The sequence below is a fragment of the Pyxicephalus adspersus genome, chromosome 2 (assembly GCF_032062135.1).
Source record: "Pyxicephalus adspersus chromosome 2, UCB_Pads_2.0, whole genome shotgun sequence".
Lineage (NCBI taxonomy): Eukaryota > Metazoa > Chordata > Amphibia > Anura > Pyxicephalidae > Pyxicephalus > Pyxicephalus adspersus.
In genome coordinates this window covers 91,036,990-91,060,209 of record NC_092859.1, presented here as the reverse complement: position 1 = coordinate 91,060,209, position 23,220 = coordinate 91,036,990, and the positions used below count along the sequence as shown (strand labels likewise).

The following is a 23,220-nucleotide window of genomic DNA, read 5'->3' as shown; positions in this document are numbered from 1 at the left end:
CTTTTTAGAATCTGAAATTGATGATTGCCAAGGGACACTTAACATGTCAGAAAGACATAGAAATCTTATACAAGTTCAAAACAAGCTGTTTTAGAATATATGTTTGTTCATAGACTTTTGCATCTAGCAAATAAGAAGAGGGTCTGTTAAACCTTTTTTTGTGACACTTCCTAATATTACTATTAATAAACAGGATTGACATAGCGCCAATATATTACATAGCGCTGTACATTAAATAGGGGTTGCAAATGACAGACAGATACAGACAGCAGTGACTCAAGAGGAGGAGAAGACCCTGTCCCAAAGAGCTTACAATCTTAAAGGTGGGGGAAGTAATACACAATAGGGAGGGGGGAGACATGGAGTGGTGGAAAGTAGTGAGGGTTTTAGGAGACAGAAGAAGATAAAGACAAAACAGCAGAAAAAAGGAACTGGATTTATTACTCATGAGGGAAACATTCCACAAATTAGAACATCTCCCAATACAATAAAAGCCTCTGATCATCACAATATTGTATACAGAAAGTTATAAAACATTTTAAGTAGTATTTAAATATATAAAGCACTCCTATTGTTAAGTTGTGCTTGACCGTTACTAATACTTATCTGTCCACTTATTATGTCAGAACAGGGCATGATTTCAGCTTGCTTGTTCTGTACATTGAGAAATGAAAAACTCCCTGACATGACATGGTAGTTAGTCTGCAATGGAAGTAGCTGGAACAATTTTTTTGTAACATGATGACACAGAAAGATGACCTGTACTGGACATAACACTCAAGGGAGGCTTTGCACAAGGCAGTTTCGTACTTTGGTAGAAGGCAGCTGAGTGGATAACTCATAAAAAGGTGTTTTTCAGAACAAAACATGGGAAGGAGAAACTTGAAATACAGCTAATAAAAAAGAGATAGCAGGCCATATAGAGTGGAGTGATCACTGCCTTAAATATACATTAGTGGTCACCCTTTTGCTGCATTTACACTAAACCAATGCACAGTGTGGAAAGAGGACACATCCACGGCTCTGGCAAACAATCAATTGCATTGTGTTTGCAGTGTCCATGTGTTGATTCTCATTCCTTTTTATGAGGATTTAATGTTTGATATAAATTCTACCTTATATACATGGTAAACTTGTGCTAAATGTTTTAGACTCATGGAATTCAGGTATTTTAAGCTAATACACACTGCATTTGTGTTTCAATTACAGAAAAAAAACACGTATATAAAAAATAAAATTTACATACACACACATAAAAAAGCAAATATACCTAAATGGATAAAAAAATAAAAAAATGAATCCTATATGAAAAAAATGCAAATTAATCCTATACTTCTATTTGTGATTTTCAGAACAATTGAAGACTGCTGGAAAGGATGCTAGTGATATATCTGATACATTACTGGCACCTGTGACTGGGAGAGACTTTTGTTGTAAGATGCTCTCGTTATGTCAATATGACATATATAAGGGCTCCAATGTTGAGTGCAGCCCCATAAATTATTGTGCGAGATCGGAAATGCTAAAAGCGAATTTTGGATGACCATGCATGCTAGATAAGATTTTTTTGCATTGCTTTGTTTTCATTTATATGTCTTTTTGAATACAAAATGAACTTGCATATGGAAAGCATACTAACAAAGTGTTTGTTATTTTTTTTTTCAAATTTAAAAAAAATAAACAAAATTAAAGCATTGCAGTAAATTTTATAAGAGAAATGAATATTTGTTAATGATATTTTACTCTAAAATATAAATGTTATATGCAATGGGTTCCATGCAATACAGGAAACTTTTTTTACATTAAAAAAAAAAAGTGATGCTCTTCATTGGTTTGAAGGGCTGAGCTCCAAGGAATCCTAAAATATATATTACACACTGTGCAGAATAAGATAAATATGAATTTCAGTAATAAAACCATAATCTGTAAAAAGTTCAAGAGCTACTTGATATACCCAATTAAAATTTCAAGTTAAGAACAACTTCCTCAGTCATGTCTTCCAGTATTATGGAATTTTAGTCATGATTCTCAGTTTTAATTGCATGGAGCAGCACCTATTGTTAAGACAGGTCTTACTCTTACTTACTTATGTAACTATTTTATTTTAGTGTTACAGAAGATTCAGGAACCACAAAATAATAACCTGACAGACAATGCCATACAAACTGTATTCTGCTCCAATCACAAAGAAAATGTGTCATGCTTCATTTTGAATGTTCCCTTTTCCCATCATTATCCAATTTCTAGGCAGTTGCCATGGAGGTCTTTTTCCAGAACAATTTAAAATGTATGATCATCAACCAAGTCATTTTTCACTATTGTAACTGGCTGCACACTATTACCGCCACTGTCCCTGACTTCCACAACATAAATTCAAAGCAAAGACATTTCTAATTAAAAGAAGAAACTTGACACAGAGGAAAAATATGAAAACAGCTGTTAAATAACACTTGGGATTTATCTACCTTGCTATGTTGCTGTCGTTGGGCATAATAAGATAATATCCAGCAGGTAAAAATATCTATTTCCAAGTCAATCGACTCCTCTGTTGCTTTCCAGTATATAAGTAAACAACTGTTCTTGTGTAATTAGATTCATAGTCAGGTTTATGATTACTTTTTTACAACACAGAACCAGCAGAGTAATATGAATGCTGATTTTTCATTTACATTTTCTAAAAGAATGCTTGAGATTTCATATAAAAAGAGTGTAGAAAGTAAAGCCACAAATAAAGGATTAGGAAAAGTAAAATTCAAATTAAGGGAGAGTGGGGCCCTGCAGTGCAGTAAGAGGAAATATGTCACAGTCTGCCAGTGGCAAACATCTGTTTGAAGTTTTGTCCTATAGCTGTTCACAGAGCTCTGTTTGGCAAAATGAATTCAAACATTACCATTTTATTTAACGATGAACTCCATATATATATATATATATATATATATATATATATTCTTGAATCAAATTACATGGATTGCACCCCTATTTATTTATTACAAACATTCTATTACCCCCTTATACACATTCATAGACACAAAGGAAATAAATCTACTTTGTGTGCACAAAATGCAGTTGCAACTCTAGATATTGTCTTGCAAAAGTAGTTGTGCTGCAAGAACTTTGAGACCCAGTAGGCCCACTCACTACGACTAAGAAATTACATCTTGAACAGAAATATAGTACATGGTTTGTTTCATATTAGATTTTTCATGCTGGATTACCCTACAGATCTGGTACAAATACACAAGACATTTAGTTTCACATAAGAGTACACATTTTTATTCAGACAATATTTGTTTTGCCTAGAGTTCAAATTTATTGCAGAAGTAGGCTAACTAAACAAAAAGTCAGTAGGAGGAATAGGTTTTAGGCAGAAAAAATATGCCGAGATCATTTTTTCCCCCAAAAATATTTTGTCTACTTTGTCTATCTATTTTGGAAGTGGATTTGTTGCAAGTGATAATGGAAGCTCTGGGGGATGCAGCAGTGACAGGATTCTGGACCCATCACTGTTGCAGAGTACTAAGAAAAAGGTAGGTGTGTGCCATATTCGGCAAGCTTGCCGGGCCTATATGCGGGTTATGGCAAATGCCCAGTCATGCCAAGCTTATTACTTCATGAATTGCTTATTGTAGCAGTAAAAAAAGAATGAAATATATGATAGTAATGCAGGGGAAAAGCTAAAATCTCTCTGATGTTTTCTTATCCAGAGACTGAGTTGCCAATGTTTCCACATGTCCTAGGTGTTCAATGGTGTGTGCATTTATCTATAGACCTACAAAATCATATGATGTTACAAAACCTATTACCAAGATATAACGCATTGTACTTTGCTTGTCATAAGCTGGGTATTTGTCTTTTGCAGCTTTACAAAGACCCTAACAGATAAAGATATGCACTATATGTACTTTCATTCAGAAAGCCTCTTTCATTAAGCGTTTCAGTCATACTTAGTCATGTATGAAATTAAAGGAATAAACAATGTTAGTAGGCAGAACATTGTGTTAGAAAACCCTTTTCATTTGCAGAAGAGACAATAATCTTTTTTAAGTTCTAAACCTTTTAATATTACATGGCATGTAAATTTAAAACAGTATAGGAAACATGCAGCAATGATGAAAATATTTTTACATTAAGAGATTCAGCTTTGTTCTTAATGATTGACTTCCTGACACTGATAGCTTTTCATAGCAAACATAACAGGTACATTGCTTTAAAACTGCTCGTTTCAGAACTTTTTACATTCTACATTCCCACACATTGTAATTTGTCAACCCCATTTGTTTCCTTTCAACTTTTGTATATATAAAAGGCAGTTTGTCACCCACTTTTGTTCGGTCTTTCTTTGAATGCTGAAACTTTTCCTGAAAGCTTTTTTCAGCAGAACATTGACTGCTTCAGTTTAGCATTTACCTACATGAAAATATAGTTGCTTTTCACCAGAATATAATATCTACAAATTATTAACAGCAAAGTTTGGGAAATAAAAATTTTTAAATACTATCTTTTTTGGTACAACTTCTATGTTTTGCCTGCAGTGGCTTATCCTAATAAGAAATCATATTAAGAATAAGGAAATATATATCATATTAGGTTTCAATCCAGTTATGTAGTAATATAACTTTTTTTTTTTGTCACTTTATAAAAAAAAACTCAATATATGAAATATTATTAAGCAATGCTGAAAACAATGTGGCTACTTGCCTAACTAGCTAAGTACTAGCTAATGATGATATTTACAATACTATCAGGGAACATGCAAATGCAAAATGGCATTCTAGGGATGCCTTTTTATAGGACAAAATAAATCTTTGCTTTATTGCATTTTTGGACATGCTCCCAGAGAACACACTGTAAAAACGTACCGATATTACAAATCATGATTTTAAGGCTGATGGCCACTGAAATAAGAGAGTTGATAGTTCTCTAAACCTACCAAATGTTCTTAAGGCCCCTTTCAGACATGCAGTAAAAAACATTGTTATACTGCATGCTCAACCATGCTCCCAATTACCTGTATAGGAGCTATTTTTACAGAGTTTGTGGTGGGAAGTGACATGTTGCTTCTGGATGTGCTGTTTTTCCTCCTCTTCAGAAAGCAAAGCTCTACAACTGCACTCAATCTAACTTAACCGGACAAGAAAGCAGTTATCAAACACTGCAGTTGACTCCAAAAACTGTTCCCAGATTTTATATATTTATATATATATATATATATATATATATATATATATATACACACACACACACACGGGTGCCCAGGAGCGGCTATCCATGTGGTCTTCAACCAAAAATCTAAAAGGGGGCTAAAAGAGGAAATAAAACACTGATAGGGTAAACCATGTAAATGTACTTTGGGAAACAAAACTCATTGTCATTTAACACCCCCCTGTAACCCGCATGTTGTACCCCATAAATTTGCCACTTTAGGTTCCATTTTTTCTCTTATCTTGTCATAAACCTTTCATCCCTCAACCCACTTCCCATGAACCACCAATCAAACCACTCTGGGCTCACCATAGAATATTACAGTTAACAGTCCACATTCCATTACCAAAGTGCTGATCTCTAAAGCATTTTCTGCCCACCACAAGAAGAAAATAAAGGGATTATGAGCCATGACACCACCTAATAGGACAAAAGATCAATTGAGAAAAGGTAGGTAGGCATATATACCCTGTTTCCCCGATGATAAGGCACTGTCTTATATTTTTTGAAATGCCAAAATATGCCCTAGGTCTTATTTTCAGGGGGCTGTCTTATTTTTCCATGAAGAAGATTACAGTACACATTTAATGTTGAAAATCACTCATGATCACTCATGTGCCATTGATTGTCCCCTTCTAATCACTCATGTGCCATTCATTGTCCCCTTCTGATCACTCATGTGCCATTCATTGTCCCCTTCTGATCACTCATGTGGCATCCATTGTCCCCTTCTGATCACTCTGTGCCATTCATTGTCCCCTTCTGATCACTCTGTGCCTTTCATTGTCCCCTTCTGTTCACTGACTTTTTTGGCTTCTACGGCCGGGTAACAGACTCCATTAGGGCAGGGATCAGCAGCTTGCTTGTCCTTCCTGGCGCGGAGTGGCGGGCGGGTGCGTGGGCCTTTGAAGTCACTTTTAGTTTCGCTCTGCACTGCAGCCAGCACCGACGGAGTCACACAGAGGCACACAGTTACCCACCGTTCCACCTGAATGGGAAATTCGGGCAGGCGCAGGTATCGGTGGGTGTCTTATTTGCAGGGGGTGCTTTATTTTAATGTTTTGGGCAAAAATTGGGGGGGGGGTGGCTTATTTGATGGGGATGGCTTATAATCAGGGAAACACGGTATATAAAAAAAAAAAAAGTAGGTGGAAATTGGGGTTAGGAAGGGGGACATAAGCTTGGGTTTTAAGTGCTAGTCTTCATCCTAAGTATCAATGTCAAAATGTTTAGAAATTCACCCATTTACCTTAAATAGCCCAAAAAACTAAGGCTAGGAACACACGTGCAATTGTTCTCGTCTGATAATCAGCTCAGGGCTGATATCGGACGAGAATTTGGTGTGTGCACAGTGCTCATCGTCCATCATCCGAACGACCACCCTGGCGTATCAACGGACGATGAACGATTGTAATGATAGTGAAGGGAGAGAGAGTGCAGCAGGGTGCCGTTCCGTCGTTCTCCCCCACTCCATAGAGCAGAACGGTGCTGTATGTACAGCACTCATTCATGCATCATGCAGTCGTTAGCTGTTGTCGTTAGTCGTGAAAGATCCTTTCCAACGATAATTATTGCACCTGTTTACATAGCCAAAAGGTTAGTGCTCAGCCAATAAAATTTACTTGGACAACAATCTAGACCTGAACATAGGCACAGTCCTTCCGACCCAAACAGTCTCTTTTGGTAAAGCTCAGCATTTGAAATGGAATCACTGCTCCCCAAAATAAGAGCACTTAAAGTACCTGGACCCATTTGCCTACCACCAGAATAGGAATATACAAGCACACGGCCTGTAATGAAAGCTTAGCTTTGGAAATAAAGCTGTAATAAAAATATTTTTGAGCAAGAATGAGCTGACTTTTTTTATGACTCTGAACACCTTACAGTGGTGCCAGTAATGAAAAGAAATAAGTATGCTCATTACAATCAAATATATTACAAATTACAGGCCACAGAACTCAAATCATGTTATCTAGCCAACGGCAGTGATAACTGTGCAGATGCAGGCTGGTCTAATAGCTGTGCAGGTCACCTAATGTGCATGGGGCTTTTTTAAGCTTTAATGGTAATATTCCTTCAGTTACCTCTGTAAATTGCAGAACTTGTGAATCATCCTAAAGTGTTGCTGTCAAGTCATATTTTATTACATTTAATCTCATATACTTGTTTTCAAATATTATTGGAATATATCTTTGAAATACAAGTACAGATGATATTATAAATGCCATTCTCATTCCTCAGCTCTGAAAGACCTATCAATCAAAATAACATGGATATCATTTCAGTACACTGTTTAGTAGCACAGTAGCAGAATAGCTATGATTCCTATCAAATACTGCATAAGGTGTAGGATTTCTATACTTTATGAATGCATTTCCATCACTGATCTCCTGCCCTCTATTACACACACATGCCAGAGAACACCATTCTAATAGGTCACAACTCATTTTCACAAAATATTTTGTAACTCTCTGCTTCAAGGAATCAAGAATTTCTATATAAAGACAACCTTGAGGTTAGCCTTGGTTATATGGAAATTCATATATTACAAACAATGTAATAATTAATTGTAACCAGATCAATAAAAATTCTCAGTTACCTTTCTAACTACGGTACTTATTTTTCATTTAGTTGTCAACAATGAAGGTCAACCAAGTTTTCAAAGATATTAAAACTATTTATTTGTTGGAGTATCTATGTTCTAGGCGTATGCAATAATTGTTGCATTTATAAAAAACTGCTGATATCCATTATTGACAATAAAGAAGTTTCTATATATATTACAAGAACAAAAAATGAATTAACTGCACCAGTCCTTTGAAATGATGGCTGCTTTCGATTTGATTTTCTCATACCAAGCACAGTACAACAATAAATAACAATAATAATGTTATCAGGTTTTACAAGTATATAAGCTACCTCCTCCCCATGTAATGGAGGGCAGGAGATTTTGTATACAAAATCAACCTAGGGTGACAATGCTGCTCCGCTATAGGTGCAAGTGTGTAAAGGTTGTCGTGATAGGACAGGAACTGTGTTACTGGTAGAATCACCAGGTGAAAATAAAGGACAAAAAGCCTTAAAAAGAGAAATAATGTTGTCATCACAACTGATGAGCTGCAATATATTAATTTTGTTTTGAAAGAAATGGAATGGGGTACCCTAAAGAACTGTGGGGTTGGTTTTTGTCTACATGCAGTAACTCATTTTTACAAGTTCAATAAAACCAAAATATCGTAAAAATGCAAAATTACTACTAAGCCTGTTTATGTTTTTAGTAATAAACTTCCTGTTATTGAGCAGCCAAGGGGATTGGTAGAGTCCAGATAAATGTGGTTTCTGGTTGCTTGAGAGTTACTAATAAAATGAGGCCTAATTCTATACCCCCACACTATACCATAAATTCTGTATTGACTTGATATTACTATTGAAATAAAAAAAACAATTAACGACAAAACATAACATAACTTCTCATACTTAAACACAGTCAAGCACGGGGCAATATAATGGCAGCAATAGAAAGAAAGTCCATACCCAACTCTGACTAACCATCTAAATATGTATGTCTTGGGGAGCTAAGAACACATGTGAGAGTGATGCACAAAGTGCTACCTTACTGACAGCATGGCGCTCCAAGTGTAAACTTCAATTCTAGATAACAGGGAGTTAACCATGCAATGATTGTATGTTTACAACAATTACCAATATATTATAATATTAAACTGCTTAAAGTGAAATCTAATATATCCGATATATATCTTTAGTATTTTGAAACTGAATAGTAAAAAAAAAAAAAAATAAAGATTGTAAATAGTATTTATTTTCTTTGCACTGTATTGCAGATTGGGACAGAAAAAGTTGCAAAAAGATATTTCAGAGTGTATTTTATCAATCAATATCAAACTGAAATGCATAGTACACACAAATTCATGTTTAAAGGGGGACAACGCATTCCTCCAATTTCCTTTTTTTATATGTATAGTACAAGAATAGGGTACTTGCCTGAACAGTGTAAATATGACAATGAGAAGTACAAAAAGCAGGGGAAAAGTGTGGAACTTTGTAGTGTAATTATGCTCCCAGGAAGACCAAACATTATCATAAACTGTATTCCTCTAAATTGATTAAGATATCCAAAATAGTAAAATATAAATCTTTACAATGAACCACTATTAAAAAATTGACAAATTGTCACACTTACACCTAATCAACCACAACTTTTGTTTATTTCCAAAGCAGATTTTGGTACTGTACATCAATTCAGTATATTATGTTAGCATGTAGCAACTGTACCTTCACAGTAGGCATTGTCTTCTCTAAGAGGCCGGAAACCATCACGGCAGAAGCAGACAGCTTGATCAACCAGATTTTTGCAGACAGAATATTCCACACAATTATGTCCCTCTGAGCAAAAGTCATAACCTAAGGATGACAAGTTAGGTTAGTACAAGTAAAAAAACTATTACGGGGGTATAGAAATGAGAGTTGCTCTTGGTATAACAGGGTAGGTAACTGGTACTCTCTTTGAACTTCACTTAAATCACTCTGAGCAAACTGGTAGATCTGAATTGGCAGGAAAGAACAGTAAGTAACAGTAATGGTCATTTTGTGCATACATTTGCACAAGGATGTGGCTGAGCTAGTTCCAGATAGCGACAAGTGGATAGTTGATTTACCTCTGAAGAGTACTGCAGCAACAACCAATGTGGTTTACCACTTCTGGGGTCATAGCAGCAGTTTGCAGCTTTACATCCAGGCATTTAGCATTCTTTACAATGAATTCAACAATATCAGCTCACATAATCTCTAAATGATATGATTACTTTAGCCAACTGTGTTTGAATTCTATCATCTAAAACAACACTACTCTGAAGCACGGGCTGAACGATTAAGGCATGTCCCAGAAGAACACATAAGTTTGGTAGATGAAAGTGCACTTTTAGAAAGAAAATATTGGGGCAAAATAAAGTTTGAAAAACAGAACGACTTTATGGCATTGTATTTTTTTTTTGCCCTTCAGTTGGCCTTTTCCATGTAGACCTTCCATATATACAATCATGGCTAAAAATATTGGCACCCTTGCATTTGTGTCAGAAAATGCACCACTTTAACAGAAAATTGTTGCAATTTTTGATAGCACTAGAAGAACACAAAAAATAAAAAAAACAGGAAAAAAATCTGAGACAATCCACTCAAAAGGTCAAAAGTGGCCTAGACAATGATTGGCATCCTGAACTTGATATTTGGTAGTACACCCTGTGGAAGAAATAACTGATGTTAATTGCTTTCTGTAACATTTAACGAGTCTTTTAAATCTCACTTCTGGAATTTTGGACCACTCTTCCTTTGCCAGCTTCTCCAGGTTTCTCAGATTTGAAGGATTCCTTCCCAACTGCTGTTTTTCGATCTCTCCACCTGTGCTCTATGGGACTTAGATCTGGACTCATTGCTGGCCAACTCAGTTCTTTGTCTTCAACCATTTCTGGGTGCTTTCAGAAGTATGCTTTGGGTCATTGACCCATAACCTCCATCTGAGACCCACTGGGCCCTACATTGCTCCCCAGAATTATTTAAATGCTCCGATTATCCATAACAGCTTATTAACTGTACAACCTTCGCACATTGGAAGTCATTTCTTACCCTGGTTATGGTAGAAATACCTTTATTAGGTGTTGAAAAGGACAGGTACATCTAAAGTTCATCAGTTTGAAGACATTATCAGAAAAAAGACCCACAGTACATAAATAGGTGGATTGGGTGCTGTTTATAATAATCTTTTCTATAAAGAGTATATTTTTGTGGCCAAAACTAAAACCTGTGTTTGACAACCAGGTAAATAGATCAGAAATTAAAAAAAACATTTAGTATTTTTTTTCAAGTTATAGATGTGATAGTTTAGTCTTTGGATTTTTACTGTTTTATGCCTATCAATATTACAACTGCGATGATACAGCTGTTCACTGGTCAGTAACCATGGCAATAAATAGATCTTGACTTGGATTCCACAAAACACTATGTGATGGATTCTAGTTATGAGAGAAGTAATTTTGGATTAGTGCAGTTGTATATTATCCAGAGATCAATAAAAGAAAAAGAAGAAAGCATTCCCTGGATTACAAATTGGTGGGCTGATGTGCATTCTACAGTCACCATTCGGCATACAGGTAATTGGTTAGAAAAGGATAGGATGGACCAAAAATAAACAAATGGACAGCCAAGATTTAAGCTTATCTGTAATCTCCATCTTCAAATTGACATCTAACATGATTAATACTGACTTTTCTTTAAACAATTTTACTCCCTTCCAAAACATAGGAAGCAATCTAAGTCATATTACTTTATTAACTTATATAGAAGCAGATGAGCAAAATCAGAGCAAGACAAAGAATATAAAAAAGAACATTATTTGCACTACTATAGTAACACTGGCTTAAATAAACCTGGTAATGACCCTAAGTAGCCTGCAATTTTATTTTTTATAACAAATGTTTTACCAGCTTTTTCTGCACCTTCTTTTGTCAATTTGAACATACCTTTACAGACTTTACAGCAGCTGTTCTTCAGTTCTATTTGTTCAGATTGCGGACAGTTTAAGGGTAAACATTCTGGGCTTGGTATTCTCTGCATTTTGTTGTCCTTTAAAGAAAGAGACAGCAGTTTATATGTATACCCAAAATATATATTTCTCTCTCTCTCTCATATATATATATATATATATATATATATATATATTTATATATTTATATAAAATCACACAATATATGTACTTGATTGTGTGCTGTAATTTAGTCCGAAAGGATACATGTGTAGTACTAAAGAATACTCTTATCTATATGAAGGGGTTTCATTTTAAAGTAAAAGTTCATTTAAATATTACCTCATTACCATCATTACATTACATTACTTTAAAGTGCGTACACACCCAATTTTTTTCCACCCTGCATGCATTTATTACTTTTGGAAAAGAGATTCTTGGAGGTGAGGAGGGTGTTTAAAAAATCTATTATTGATGTTCACAATTTCCTTTATACATTACCACTAGCAAAATGGCAATACCCATAGGTGTTTATAAAGATAGTGGTCAGGTCTGATTTGCACTAAACAAATATGCTTAAACTATTTAAATTTTTGGTAAATAGTAAGATTGTTGGTTTATTTACATGTGCCCCTTTTTATGCTAGAACAAGCATTTTATAATGTGAAAATCACATGAAAAATAATTTACCAGTAATATTTATTCAAAATATGTTCCATTTGGATTTAAATTATAAATTCATTTAACATTACAATAAACAGGTGCCATGAAAAGCTGCAACAAGAAGCACTGTTAATTGTTAGACACATGAGTGGCTGAACAGAATTTTCTAATATTTAGCAGATGAACAGTTTCCATATTTGTTTTTTCACTCTGAATTTAGATGTTTCACCCAAAAATGGAGTTCATAATATAAACGTAAACATTATCCAATGACGACTGTATGTATTGTGTGCCTGTATCTAATCTATATTTTCCATAAATTATCTTCAACTTCATACCTAAGATTGTTATTAGATATATGCGAAAACAGATGTAAAAAATATTTTAGTAAAACTTTCTCCTGTTCGGTCGCCGATTTCAAATGTATACGTGCAAATTCAATCCACTGGACACAGATGTGAGAACCAATTATTGTAGAGTTAATAATTAAGCAAAACATTACTATAGGCACTTGCAAATGAATAGCTTTATCAGAAATAAAAAATGGGAACTCACGATAACCAATCACAGTTCCAAGGCTACAGCGATTCAAAGACCCTACTCAAAAGAAACTTGCAGCTATATTAAGGTGTTTGTCATTCTAGTAAAAGTGTATGCAAATGTATTTGCATGCTGTCATCCACGCATATGGGTCTGCCATTTGGGATTTTCCACCGCCATTAAATAAACTAAATAAAAAAACATTATATCTGCTTGTGAAATGAAAGTAATTTGAAATAAATGACTCCTCCATCTGTATGTCTCTGCATTAGTGGATTTAAACCCAGATCTGAGGGTTGTATTATAGCCATTTAGCAAGCAGCTTTCTTGTCTAAACTGTTTAAACATGAATATTAGATGATGATGGAATGACTTTTTATTCCGTCTTTGAAGGAAAAACCTTTCTATAAAGAATAGAAATGCTCTACTTGTTCTTCATGTACGTCACGTTTTTCTTTTCTTAAAAGAAGGGCTCGGGCATGAAACAAAGGCACAGAATGTATTCTCACAGGCATTTACAATGGCAATTACTTCAACAGATGCTGTGTGGGAAAGAGAAACAATAAAGTGATACACATCTAAAAATGAATTGTATTAATAACCTCCACCAACAGCTTAGAGCTACACAAGTCCTTTTTTACTCCGTTGTACTAATGTACTTTACAGTTCTTTTACACAGTGTAGTTTAAAGAATGTGAGCATACATAGACAGTCTATTTATTATATCTGATATATTGGTAACTCTGTATTCCTTTTTTTATTATGAACCTAGAATGTAATAACCAAAATTTTGCTAAACATATCACTACCTAAACATCTCAGGACATATTTATCAAAAGTAGAAGTTTGCCAGTGACAAATGTCAAAAATACAAAATTACACACACACTACCAATTGTATTAAAATGTCAAGTATGACTTTATGTTGGTGACACCGCAGCCCAAGGCGGTGTATCTATTTTCCTCAACACCGAATAAATATTGGATGACAGTTTATTAATGCACCAAAGTCAAAGTGCCATGACACCCTGCTCTTTCCCCAGTAAACCCCATTTATTACCATGCAATGAGCTGTACTAACAATGTGTGCAAAAAATAGCAACTGCCATTCCTATCCACAGAAAAGAGAAAACAAATTGACAATATGTGCTAGAGGTAGGGGTGCCAAAAAAGTTTTGGGTCTCACAACTTGCAGATCACCAAAGGCAAATATTGACATCTATGAAATCTTTTACAACATATCTGATATACAGTTTCCCCTCTGCACTAGAACAGTTCTTTGTCATACTAGAACTACCCTCAAAGATATTGTTGAATGGTTGGTATTTAGCATGCTGCTGCTGCACAATACATATTGCCCTGTCACAGGCACATACAATCCCCTGCAGATAAGGACACCAACTAGTACATTTCCCTTTGAGCTAATCTACATGGGCTCAGACCCAGAAGCATGTCAAATTCAGAATAACAGCTTGCCTTTGAGATCAGTTTGTGATGCATTTAATATTCATTTACTTTGACTCTGGGAAAAATAAAATCACTTTTTTTCATTAAAAAAAAAAAAAAAAAAAACTTTTATCAGACTGTCAGACACAAAGCAAACATGCCCAGGAACTTTAGTTGGCCTAGTGATGCTGTATATGAATGTGCAAAGCTGGAAGTAGAGTAGGGCAAACACAGCCCCCGCATTTTCCAGGGCTGCAAATGACATAATGGCTGGTGTGCAAGTAGCTCTGCATTGTCATATTTGCCCAGGGACCCAGTTTGTCTAAAAAAATCCCTGAAATATATATAGTAGCTTTTATTTAATATGCACAATGAAGAAAAAGGTAGTCCCCTGGTTAAGAACATCCGACATACAGATGCCTCCTAGATACGAATGGGTTTCCCTGCTTGCTCCAGTGCATAACAGAGGCTTGAAGGGGGGAGGGGACAGTTTGCATGACTTGCAGAAGAAATCTTTTGCTAAACACAGCTACATTGAGGTTGTGGGTGATCTTAGGGGGGTGAGCTCTTTCTGCAGGCTCTTGTAACTCTTTAATGACCAAGACAAAGTCTGCAGTGATTTCTTTTTGCCAAAGTACAGGTATACTGTACAAGTATCAAAGTACAGCTTGCTCCAGAAGTTAATGAATGTATAGGCTCCATAAATATTTTTTAAGCTTTGTTTGTGATTCTCTCACAGTGAGGATTTTATACAGTAACTGACACCATGCTGGCTAATAATATGTTGAGACAAACATCTGTCCCAATTGCATTTATTAAAATAATGTACCTGTTCCGACCTACATACAAATTCAGCTTAAGAACAAACCTAGTCCCTATCTTGTATGTAATCAGGGGACTACCTGTACATATTTAATTGTTTTTTCTCAGGTAAATAAGAAATATTGTTTTTTGTGTGTGGAACTTTAGTCTGGTTTTCAGATGTTTTATTCTGTCTCCTGAACTCCTCTAGTTTTAAAAGGCTGCATACCGAGCTCAACAGCTAAAGCTAACTATTCAATGACACAAGCAAGTTAATCAGGAGATGTGAATCCTGGTACAGACTAGATCTGACTACTAAATTCAGATTGGTTGGCATTAAGAATAAATAATTTTTTTCCAGAATCTGTATAAATGGGACTATATGAATGCAATTGTGATTACTAGCATGCCTCTGCAAATCTACAATCAAAAGGTTTAGAACAGAGAACAGAGGGAACAACACAACTTAAACAGTCTATAAAAATGAGACGATAATTGCCCAGATTAATAGAGTCCCTTGTATCTTGAAAGAGTACTAGTAGATCCTGATAGGAAAGTTCAGCCAGATGGACTTTTTACGTGTATTCAACTGCTATTGTTTCCTTTCGAGATGTCACCATAAACATGAATATTTTAGTTGTATTGAACATTATTGCAAACAACCTTCCAATGGTCTGTTATGCCTCTGCCAATAGTTCAATAATGACAAGCTTTCATCCTTTATGGGATTCATATGACCATGGTAGGCCTGAACCATATTAAACCATATTGGTCACCATCCTAAGGGCTGTTCTCTTTCAACTTTTTCTGCTAACCAGAATTCTGTTACTGGAATTATACTTTTTGTCACAAGGACAAGGGTGTTCCCAGTCATTAAATAAAACAGAGACAGATAGAGCAATGACAATCTGAAGAGGGGTTCTGGCTTTTGCCTAGACTAATGAACGGAAGCACCTTTATTTCTGTCTGTGCTGAATACTTTCTCTCTGCAAAACAATTTGCAGAATATTTATTAAATATTACCACTAGATTTACCTATTCATGGGGAAGAAAAACTGCATCTGCTCTCCCATAATATGGCCACTTCTTTATGAAATGACAGTAATGCAGGGCCAGGCTGTCATAAATGGATTCTATCACTGTAGCTTGACACAGCCATCAGCACCAGAACACTGCAGATAAAAAGCCTGAAGGCTGTATACACAACCAGTATTCATATTTGTCACTACATTACAGGCTTTTTGATGCAGCTTGAAGGCATGCTTTTAAATACTCAACTTCGTGTAGTATATTAATATAACAGATCAATGCTTAAATTGTATTGTGAATTGCTGTTATTTGCAGCGGATTTTAGTTTATTTCAAGACAAATGCAAGTCCACTTTATACAGAATAATATTCATTTATGTATTCAATGGACAGCAATATTTTTGCTTATTTGTAATAATATTCAGAAATAATTTATTGTATTTGTACTTTTTTCTTAATATTAATTATATTATTTTATTGGAACACGACCAATGTCATTACTAGTGTTGGTCGAACAGCTGACTGTTTGATTCAGCAGCTATTCGATCGGATAGCCTGATATTTTTCAGGTGATCGAACACCAAATTGGAACACCATTAACGTCTATGGGGGGGATTCAGGTTTTTTTTTCGGGACTGTGTAGAACTGCAAAAGCCCCTGATTGCTTTTGCAGCCCTAGCGTAACTATAGTATGTGTTCTTGGATAGAGAATCTCTATCCAAGAACACATATGGAACAGCAGTTCATCTGCAGACACAGCTAATTGAAAGCACTCACGTGCCTCCTCCAATCAGCTGTGACTGCAAAGTTCCCACGGTCACCGGGCTGTACTGATAAGCCCGGTGACTGTGGAAACTGAACTGCAGATGAACTCTCAATGGAGAAACTCTATTGAGAGTTCATCTTCAATCACAGGTAATTGAAACCACTTGCGTGCCTCCTATAAGCTCCGACCGCAAGTTCCCATGTTCCCCAGGCTGTACTTACCAATAATAAGTACAGCCCGGTGACAGTGGGAACTGAACTCAGATGAATTCTCAATGGAGAAACTCCGTCGAATTCCGTGTTTTTTGGGTCGGGGCTGCCCGAATTTGAACCGCCATTTTCGGGTCGAATATAGGGACAAGCTGAATTCGAACACCAACACTAGTCATTACCCATGGGAAGGCAGGAGATCTTGGTCACAGGGTTTAGAAAATCTGTAATCTGTTCTCCACTTGCATTTGTGTGTAATGACTTGGGTAAGGAGCTATACTTAAATTGCAGTTCTGATGTCTCCTCTAGCTAACCAGAAGCCTCATGATGACAAAACTGCAGTCAGGTGCTACAATATGGTTCTGGTCAGGTAAACAGAGTTGTGCAGACATGGTTAAGACTTTCAAGGCAATGGAAGCATAAAGAAAGGCCAACAGCCCAAATATTCTAGTAATCTGCTGGCAAGCAAATGGGTATAGTGTTCTGTGATCACAAATATATAGTCAAGGCGAATTGGCCTCTAAAAGGTATGACTAGCAACAGGGTCCAGTATCGTGACACCAGGATAAAAGTCTGTAAACGCGTTGCCCTGCCACACCAGCCAAATTAAAGTCGAACACATGTTACCTGGGCTTCAATGTCATGAAGCAAAACCTCAGAAACCTCAGACTGTTGATTTGCATAGTATAGAACAGCTATACTTTTGTCAAACTGGAAACTGTGATTAAAGACATGAAATACATGTCCAAGCACCTAAATTTGTACACATGGCATTAAATTGTGGTAATCCGCCCCTAAACCACCTTTATTAAATTACTAGGAGCTTAAAGCCCTTTCTGTGGATGCATAAAACCCTTGTATGAACCAAAACCTGCACATAAAGTCAGATGAACAAGTAAGTGATCTAGTCAACATACAATCATCTTGAGTGCTTGCTGGAAAATCTCTGTAGCCAATAAAATGCTCCATGGAAAAAAATCAACTACTCTTGCATCAGTGCTTTACAATTCCATTTACAAGAAATGCTTTTATAGGCAACATAAAACATGGTGAAACATTTTTTCAGATTGAGATTACAAAATACACATACACTGTCTTGTAGAAAATGCGTTCCCTAAACAACATAAAATGAAGGAGCAGCTTACCTTGCACTCAAAGAGCAGGCATACTCCCGAAGTAGAATACGAAGCTTGCCTTTCTCCTTCAAAATACAGCTGGCCTTGGTATACACACACAGCTATTACAAGAAAAAAAGAGAGGAATTGTATTATTTAGAAAGTCCATCACATTTTTCTTTACAGCAGAAGTATGAATAGTAGCTTTAACTGACCATAGTCTGAACATCAGCAAAGCTGAACTCTAGGCAGATAAAAGAACACAAATTAAAGCAGCTCTGTGATCATTAACACATCAATAAATATATTTTTAAATACAGGTAGTGTAGCAGTATCAGCCTCTTGCAGGCAATGCGTTAAATTATGCTGGCAATCAGAATGAGAACTTCAATAGGCAGAAAAACACTGCAGGCATTCCATGGATTTAGGGTGAATATTGAAGCAAAATGTGGTTGAGTTGTTTTATCTTTGGTGGGGTATCCATTTTTTGTTGGCTGTAATTGTATTAAATAAATGATAGATCAATATGTACTATTCAGTAACAATAAAATATTGAAAATGTATGTACACCTAGTTAATTACAATGAGGGCAAGTAAAATCCACCTGTCATTTTAGAGAAAAAAAACAAACAGCTGACAAATGCCTAACTTCATATGCTCTAGCCTAATTTCACGTTTCCATAACTGTAATAATGATAAAAGCAAAATCTCTACAGTAAAGAGTGCTGTACAGTTTTTGTATATCATAGGTAGGCAAAAAAACTAAAAATCTTAAGATCAGTAAAGGTTCCCAAATCACAAAGCAGACAATACAAATTTTAAAAAAATACAAGCCAGAAAGCTATTCTACAACTCTGTCATTCCGGAGCTGTAATATTTACTATACAGCATATTGCATTCTTTTATTAGGAATTGTATTGCCCCATCTATACACAGTAGAGTCAGGGTTGCTTTCAGATTCTAATGTGAAATTGTCCTAATCAGGGATATTATGTGTAATACATCTTGAACACCTGGGTCCCTGATAAGTCACCCAGCTTTCTCAACAGAAAGATATATTCTATGTAATCTCTATAAAACACAACCTTATTAAAAAAATTCCAACATTAGGTAAAGTGGATTTTAAATACAACTAACACTTTTAAGGTGCCAGTATCTCAGCTCATAATGGTGTTCTCTGTCATTCAGTTGGCCAAAAGGTTTTGTTATGCAAATGGAAAATCACTCAACTTTGGTTATTTGGGCCATCTGTTAAGTAGGGTTCAGAAAGTCCACAATTTTAACCCCACTACAGGTCTGGTACAATAGTACAGTACAATAAAATTGTTCATGTAGGAAGAACTTGTAGTTGTTCATACAGAATTCTGAAAACATTTGCTATTTTTTCTTTAACAATGGCTTTATGACATTGTGCAGAAACACTTCCAACTATATTAAAGAGATTTACATGAATATATGGAATATTTGCAAATAAGTTTTACATTATCTTCTTAACACATCATAACTTTCATTCACTCATTACTAAGTTCTACTCAGCCACTTGATACTTTACAGTTTTATTTTATACTTATAGTTCATAGCTCTATTTTGAAATATAAAATAATTACAAATATGTATTACTTTTTCTAAATGAATACATCTGCAATAGTTAAATGAAATCATAAAATAAAATCAGAACGACACAAACGTTCTCCGCAGATTTTGGGATTGTAAACACGAGGGGGTGCTGAGAAGTTCCTGGCTTTGCCCTCTTCCAGATGAAATAGAAATATTAGTGTGGGGGCATATGACAGCCTAATATCTTAGTATGTAACTGTGCAAATATCAAGTTTAAAACTGTTTTTTCTTTTAGTGAGAAGCTGTGATGGCAGAGACACAAGCAAGTTTCAAGTTGTTTGAGTTACGGGCCGTCATGAAGTCAGCAAGGGACAGTCACACTAAGATGTCACAAACACTACAGCATTGCCAAAACCTGGATATCTCTTTTCAAGACTGGGCATTTCACCATTGAAGATGAGCCCCGCAGTTGGCGCCCCCCAACCTCAACTGACCCGGCAACCTGCAATGCTGACCATGAGCTGATTATTAAGGACTGGCGAATATCCCCAAAAAAGGTCACCACTATCCTAGACATGTGCAAGCTTTCAGCGAAGTGGGTGCAGAAATGTTTGAACAGTGATCACAAGAAGGAACGAGTTGAAGCATCCAAAGCCATTTTGGCCCATTTTGAAGCTGCACAGGACTTTTTGGCTAGGTTAGTGACTGAGGTTGAAACCTGGCTCCACATCTATGATCCTGAAACCAAGTAACAGTCAAAGAAATGGCACCACAGCGGGTCCCCAGGGCCAAAGAAGTTACAAACTCAGAAATCAGCCTAACAATTCATGGCGTCCATTATCTGAGACAAAGTCTGTTGGTGGACTACATACCTCAGGGCTCTATTTTCACCAGACAGCATTATGCTAACCTCCTGGACCAGCTGAAGGAGGCAATTAAGACGAAACGCCGTAGGGATCCTTTTTTTGCAGGACAATGCACCTGCACACACCTCCAACGTTGTGGCTGCCAAATTTAACACCCTGGGTTTCCAATTGGTCCACCATCCCCCCTACTCACCTGACCTGGCCCCTTCTGAACTATTATCTGTTCCCGAATTTGAAGAAACACCTGAAGGGGCAATGTTTTGAGGACATTTCTGACGTCAAAGATGCTGCTGAGTGCTGGTTTGTGTCCCAACCAAAGGATTTTTATTTGGACGGTCTAGAAAATCTGCAACTATGCTGTACCAAGTGCATCAGTCTCAGGGGGGAATATGTTGAATGAATGCACCCCCTTGCATTTCCTGACAAGGATATGACCTCCCTCAAAAACTGTAGAGATAAAAAATGTAAACAGCCATCATGAATCCAGTCTTTCATGCAATTAATTAACAATGAGAAATCTCTTTGTAAAATTTGCCATTTACTACTTATAGTATTGGGAGTTCCCTGTAAAAACTCATGTAATGAGTTGTGAAAAATTCATGTAAACACATGTAAGTGTCAACTATAAAGGCCAAATAGCTTTTTATTAGACTGTAATCCAGATTATGCCTTTAAAACCTATCCTATAAATCAGAAACAGAATTTGTTTCCTAAATTCTGCAAAAAATGAAAGGAAATCCCACAATTGGTGCTACTTTTAAAAACTCCAGCTCAAATCTCATTTTCTATACGGATTGTTGATTTTGTGACCTATATATGTAAATATTACTTATAAATACATTTTAAGATCAATATCTATAAAGATATTGTATTTTGTAATATACATGTATAATATTATGAACATCCACAAAAACTGTCTTACAGTTGTTATGGTTCACTATCCCCTGAAAAGAGGTATGATTGTTTAATGTAGCACCCATTTAAATGTACATTGCCTGTTTAACAGAAGTCAAGTAATTAGTTACACTAGTAGCTATTAATCTGCTGTTAACTTACATGATGGAACAATTTAAAGAACATTAAGCTGTAATGAAATCAATGTGCATTTATAAGACTATTAAACACATTTAGTGATTAATTATTAATAAAGAAATAAAGAAACTCAAAGCTGGAAAACTCTGTGCATATATGAAGTTCTCCAGGTCTTTTTCCTTGTTTAGGCCAGGAGCATTGCAGACTTCATCTATGGGTCTCAGTGCTGCTGTGCTAGTACTGATAGGAAGTAATAGGAAAACAGATGCTTTTAATAGGTAAATTAGAAATGGCATTTAATGATATGTTAAAGTATATAGCTAAATATTTTTTTTGGATGGATTAGGAAAAAGTTAAATAGTCATTTATTTCCTGCTGTATATGTCCCAGTTGGAGGTTTTCAATGTTTTCTTTTTTCTTTTAATAACATGGAGGGAAAATCCTATCTTTGACAGCTGTCCACATTTTTAGATTTATCCTTGCTTTTGGTGGGGACAACTATGAAAGTTTTGATTTTCCATCACTTTCTAGCACTGTGACCAAGAAAAATAGTGAGAGTGAAACTACCTATTTGGGATTTTCCAATTCAGTAATCAGTTGGTCAGAAGCCTCAAAACTGCACACCCTAATACAAATATTATGCATTTCTGATTTTTTTTTCCTTTACAGCAAGTAATCATATTCCCGATCAGATACAATTGATCATTTGTTCACATGTCACAACATGTGTGTTTTGGACTGAGATCTCCAAATCTAGCAACATCTTTTCTTAACAGTCTACATAGAAGAAAATGGTTTGGTTGCAGGTTACAAGTACATTTTACTTCCAGCTCTCTTTAAATCCCATAGCTGATCAGGAAGAAACAAATATTCTGCCTATACATATAACCCTAACACATAAGATCACATTATAGATCCTTCTATATCACGCAAGTAACGTTTGCTCAGTTGTGACTATCTTTTTGTTAGGTATGGGAACCTTATAAACAATATTCTTCTAAAAAAAATTTCTTTTAACCTGCACTAGTTCTGTGTTATATTGTTAGATTAAACTCAAATAGCTTTAGATTGATCTAACAGAAATGGCTATGCTTACACAAATTACTACAATATCTTGGAAAGAACTTTATGTTTCAACAGATTTCTTTACACAGCCTCATGAATCCTAAGTAAGGAAACCGGCAGCAAATGTATTTTGCACACAGACAATAAACATAGCTGTGTACATTTGAAGATCCAAACAGGAAAATGAATATAGAGAGGCCCGTAGCCATAAGAATTAGGCGCAGGGTCACATGACCGGGTGCGAGGCCTAGCCCAGAGCTTTTAAGGAAGTTAAGAAAAAGGTAGTGTTGCTAGAGGGGGCTGGGCTAGTGTACAACGTGGGGTAGGAGGAGATTAGGAATGGGAGATGTTAAAAGGGCTGGATGATAGTGAGAGGCCCTCTTTTGGAAAGAAAAA

The 23,220-nt window shown here is 35.8% G+C and overlaps 1 protein-coding gene across 2 annotated transcripts in view; it reads right to left on the bottom strand.

Moving 5' to 3' along the window:
• Positions 1-23,220, bottom strand: part of NELL2 (neural EGFL like 2) — a 133,280-nt gene that overhangs the window by 45,851 nt on the left and 64,209 nt on the right. For both annotated transcript variants that reach the window (XM_072401453.1, XM_072401452.1), the window contains 3 exons: positions 18,335-18,426; positions 11,736-11,838; positions 9,496-9,624 (listed from right to left, as the gene is read on the bottom strand). In XM_072401453.1, coding sequence (XP_072257554.1) covers positions 9,496-9,624; positions 11,736-11,838; positions 18,335-18,426 — 324 coding nt within the window. The remainder of the gene's footprint in view (positions 1-9,495; positions 9,625-11,735; positions 11,839-18,334; positions 18,427-23,220) is intronic.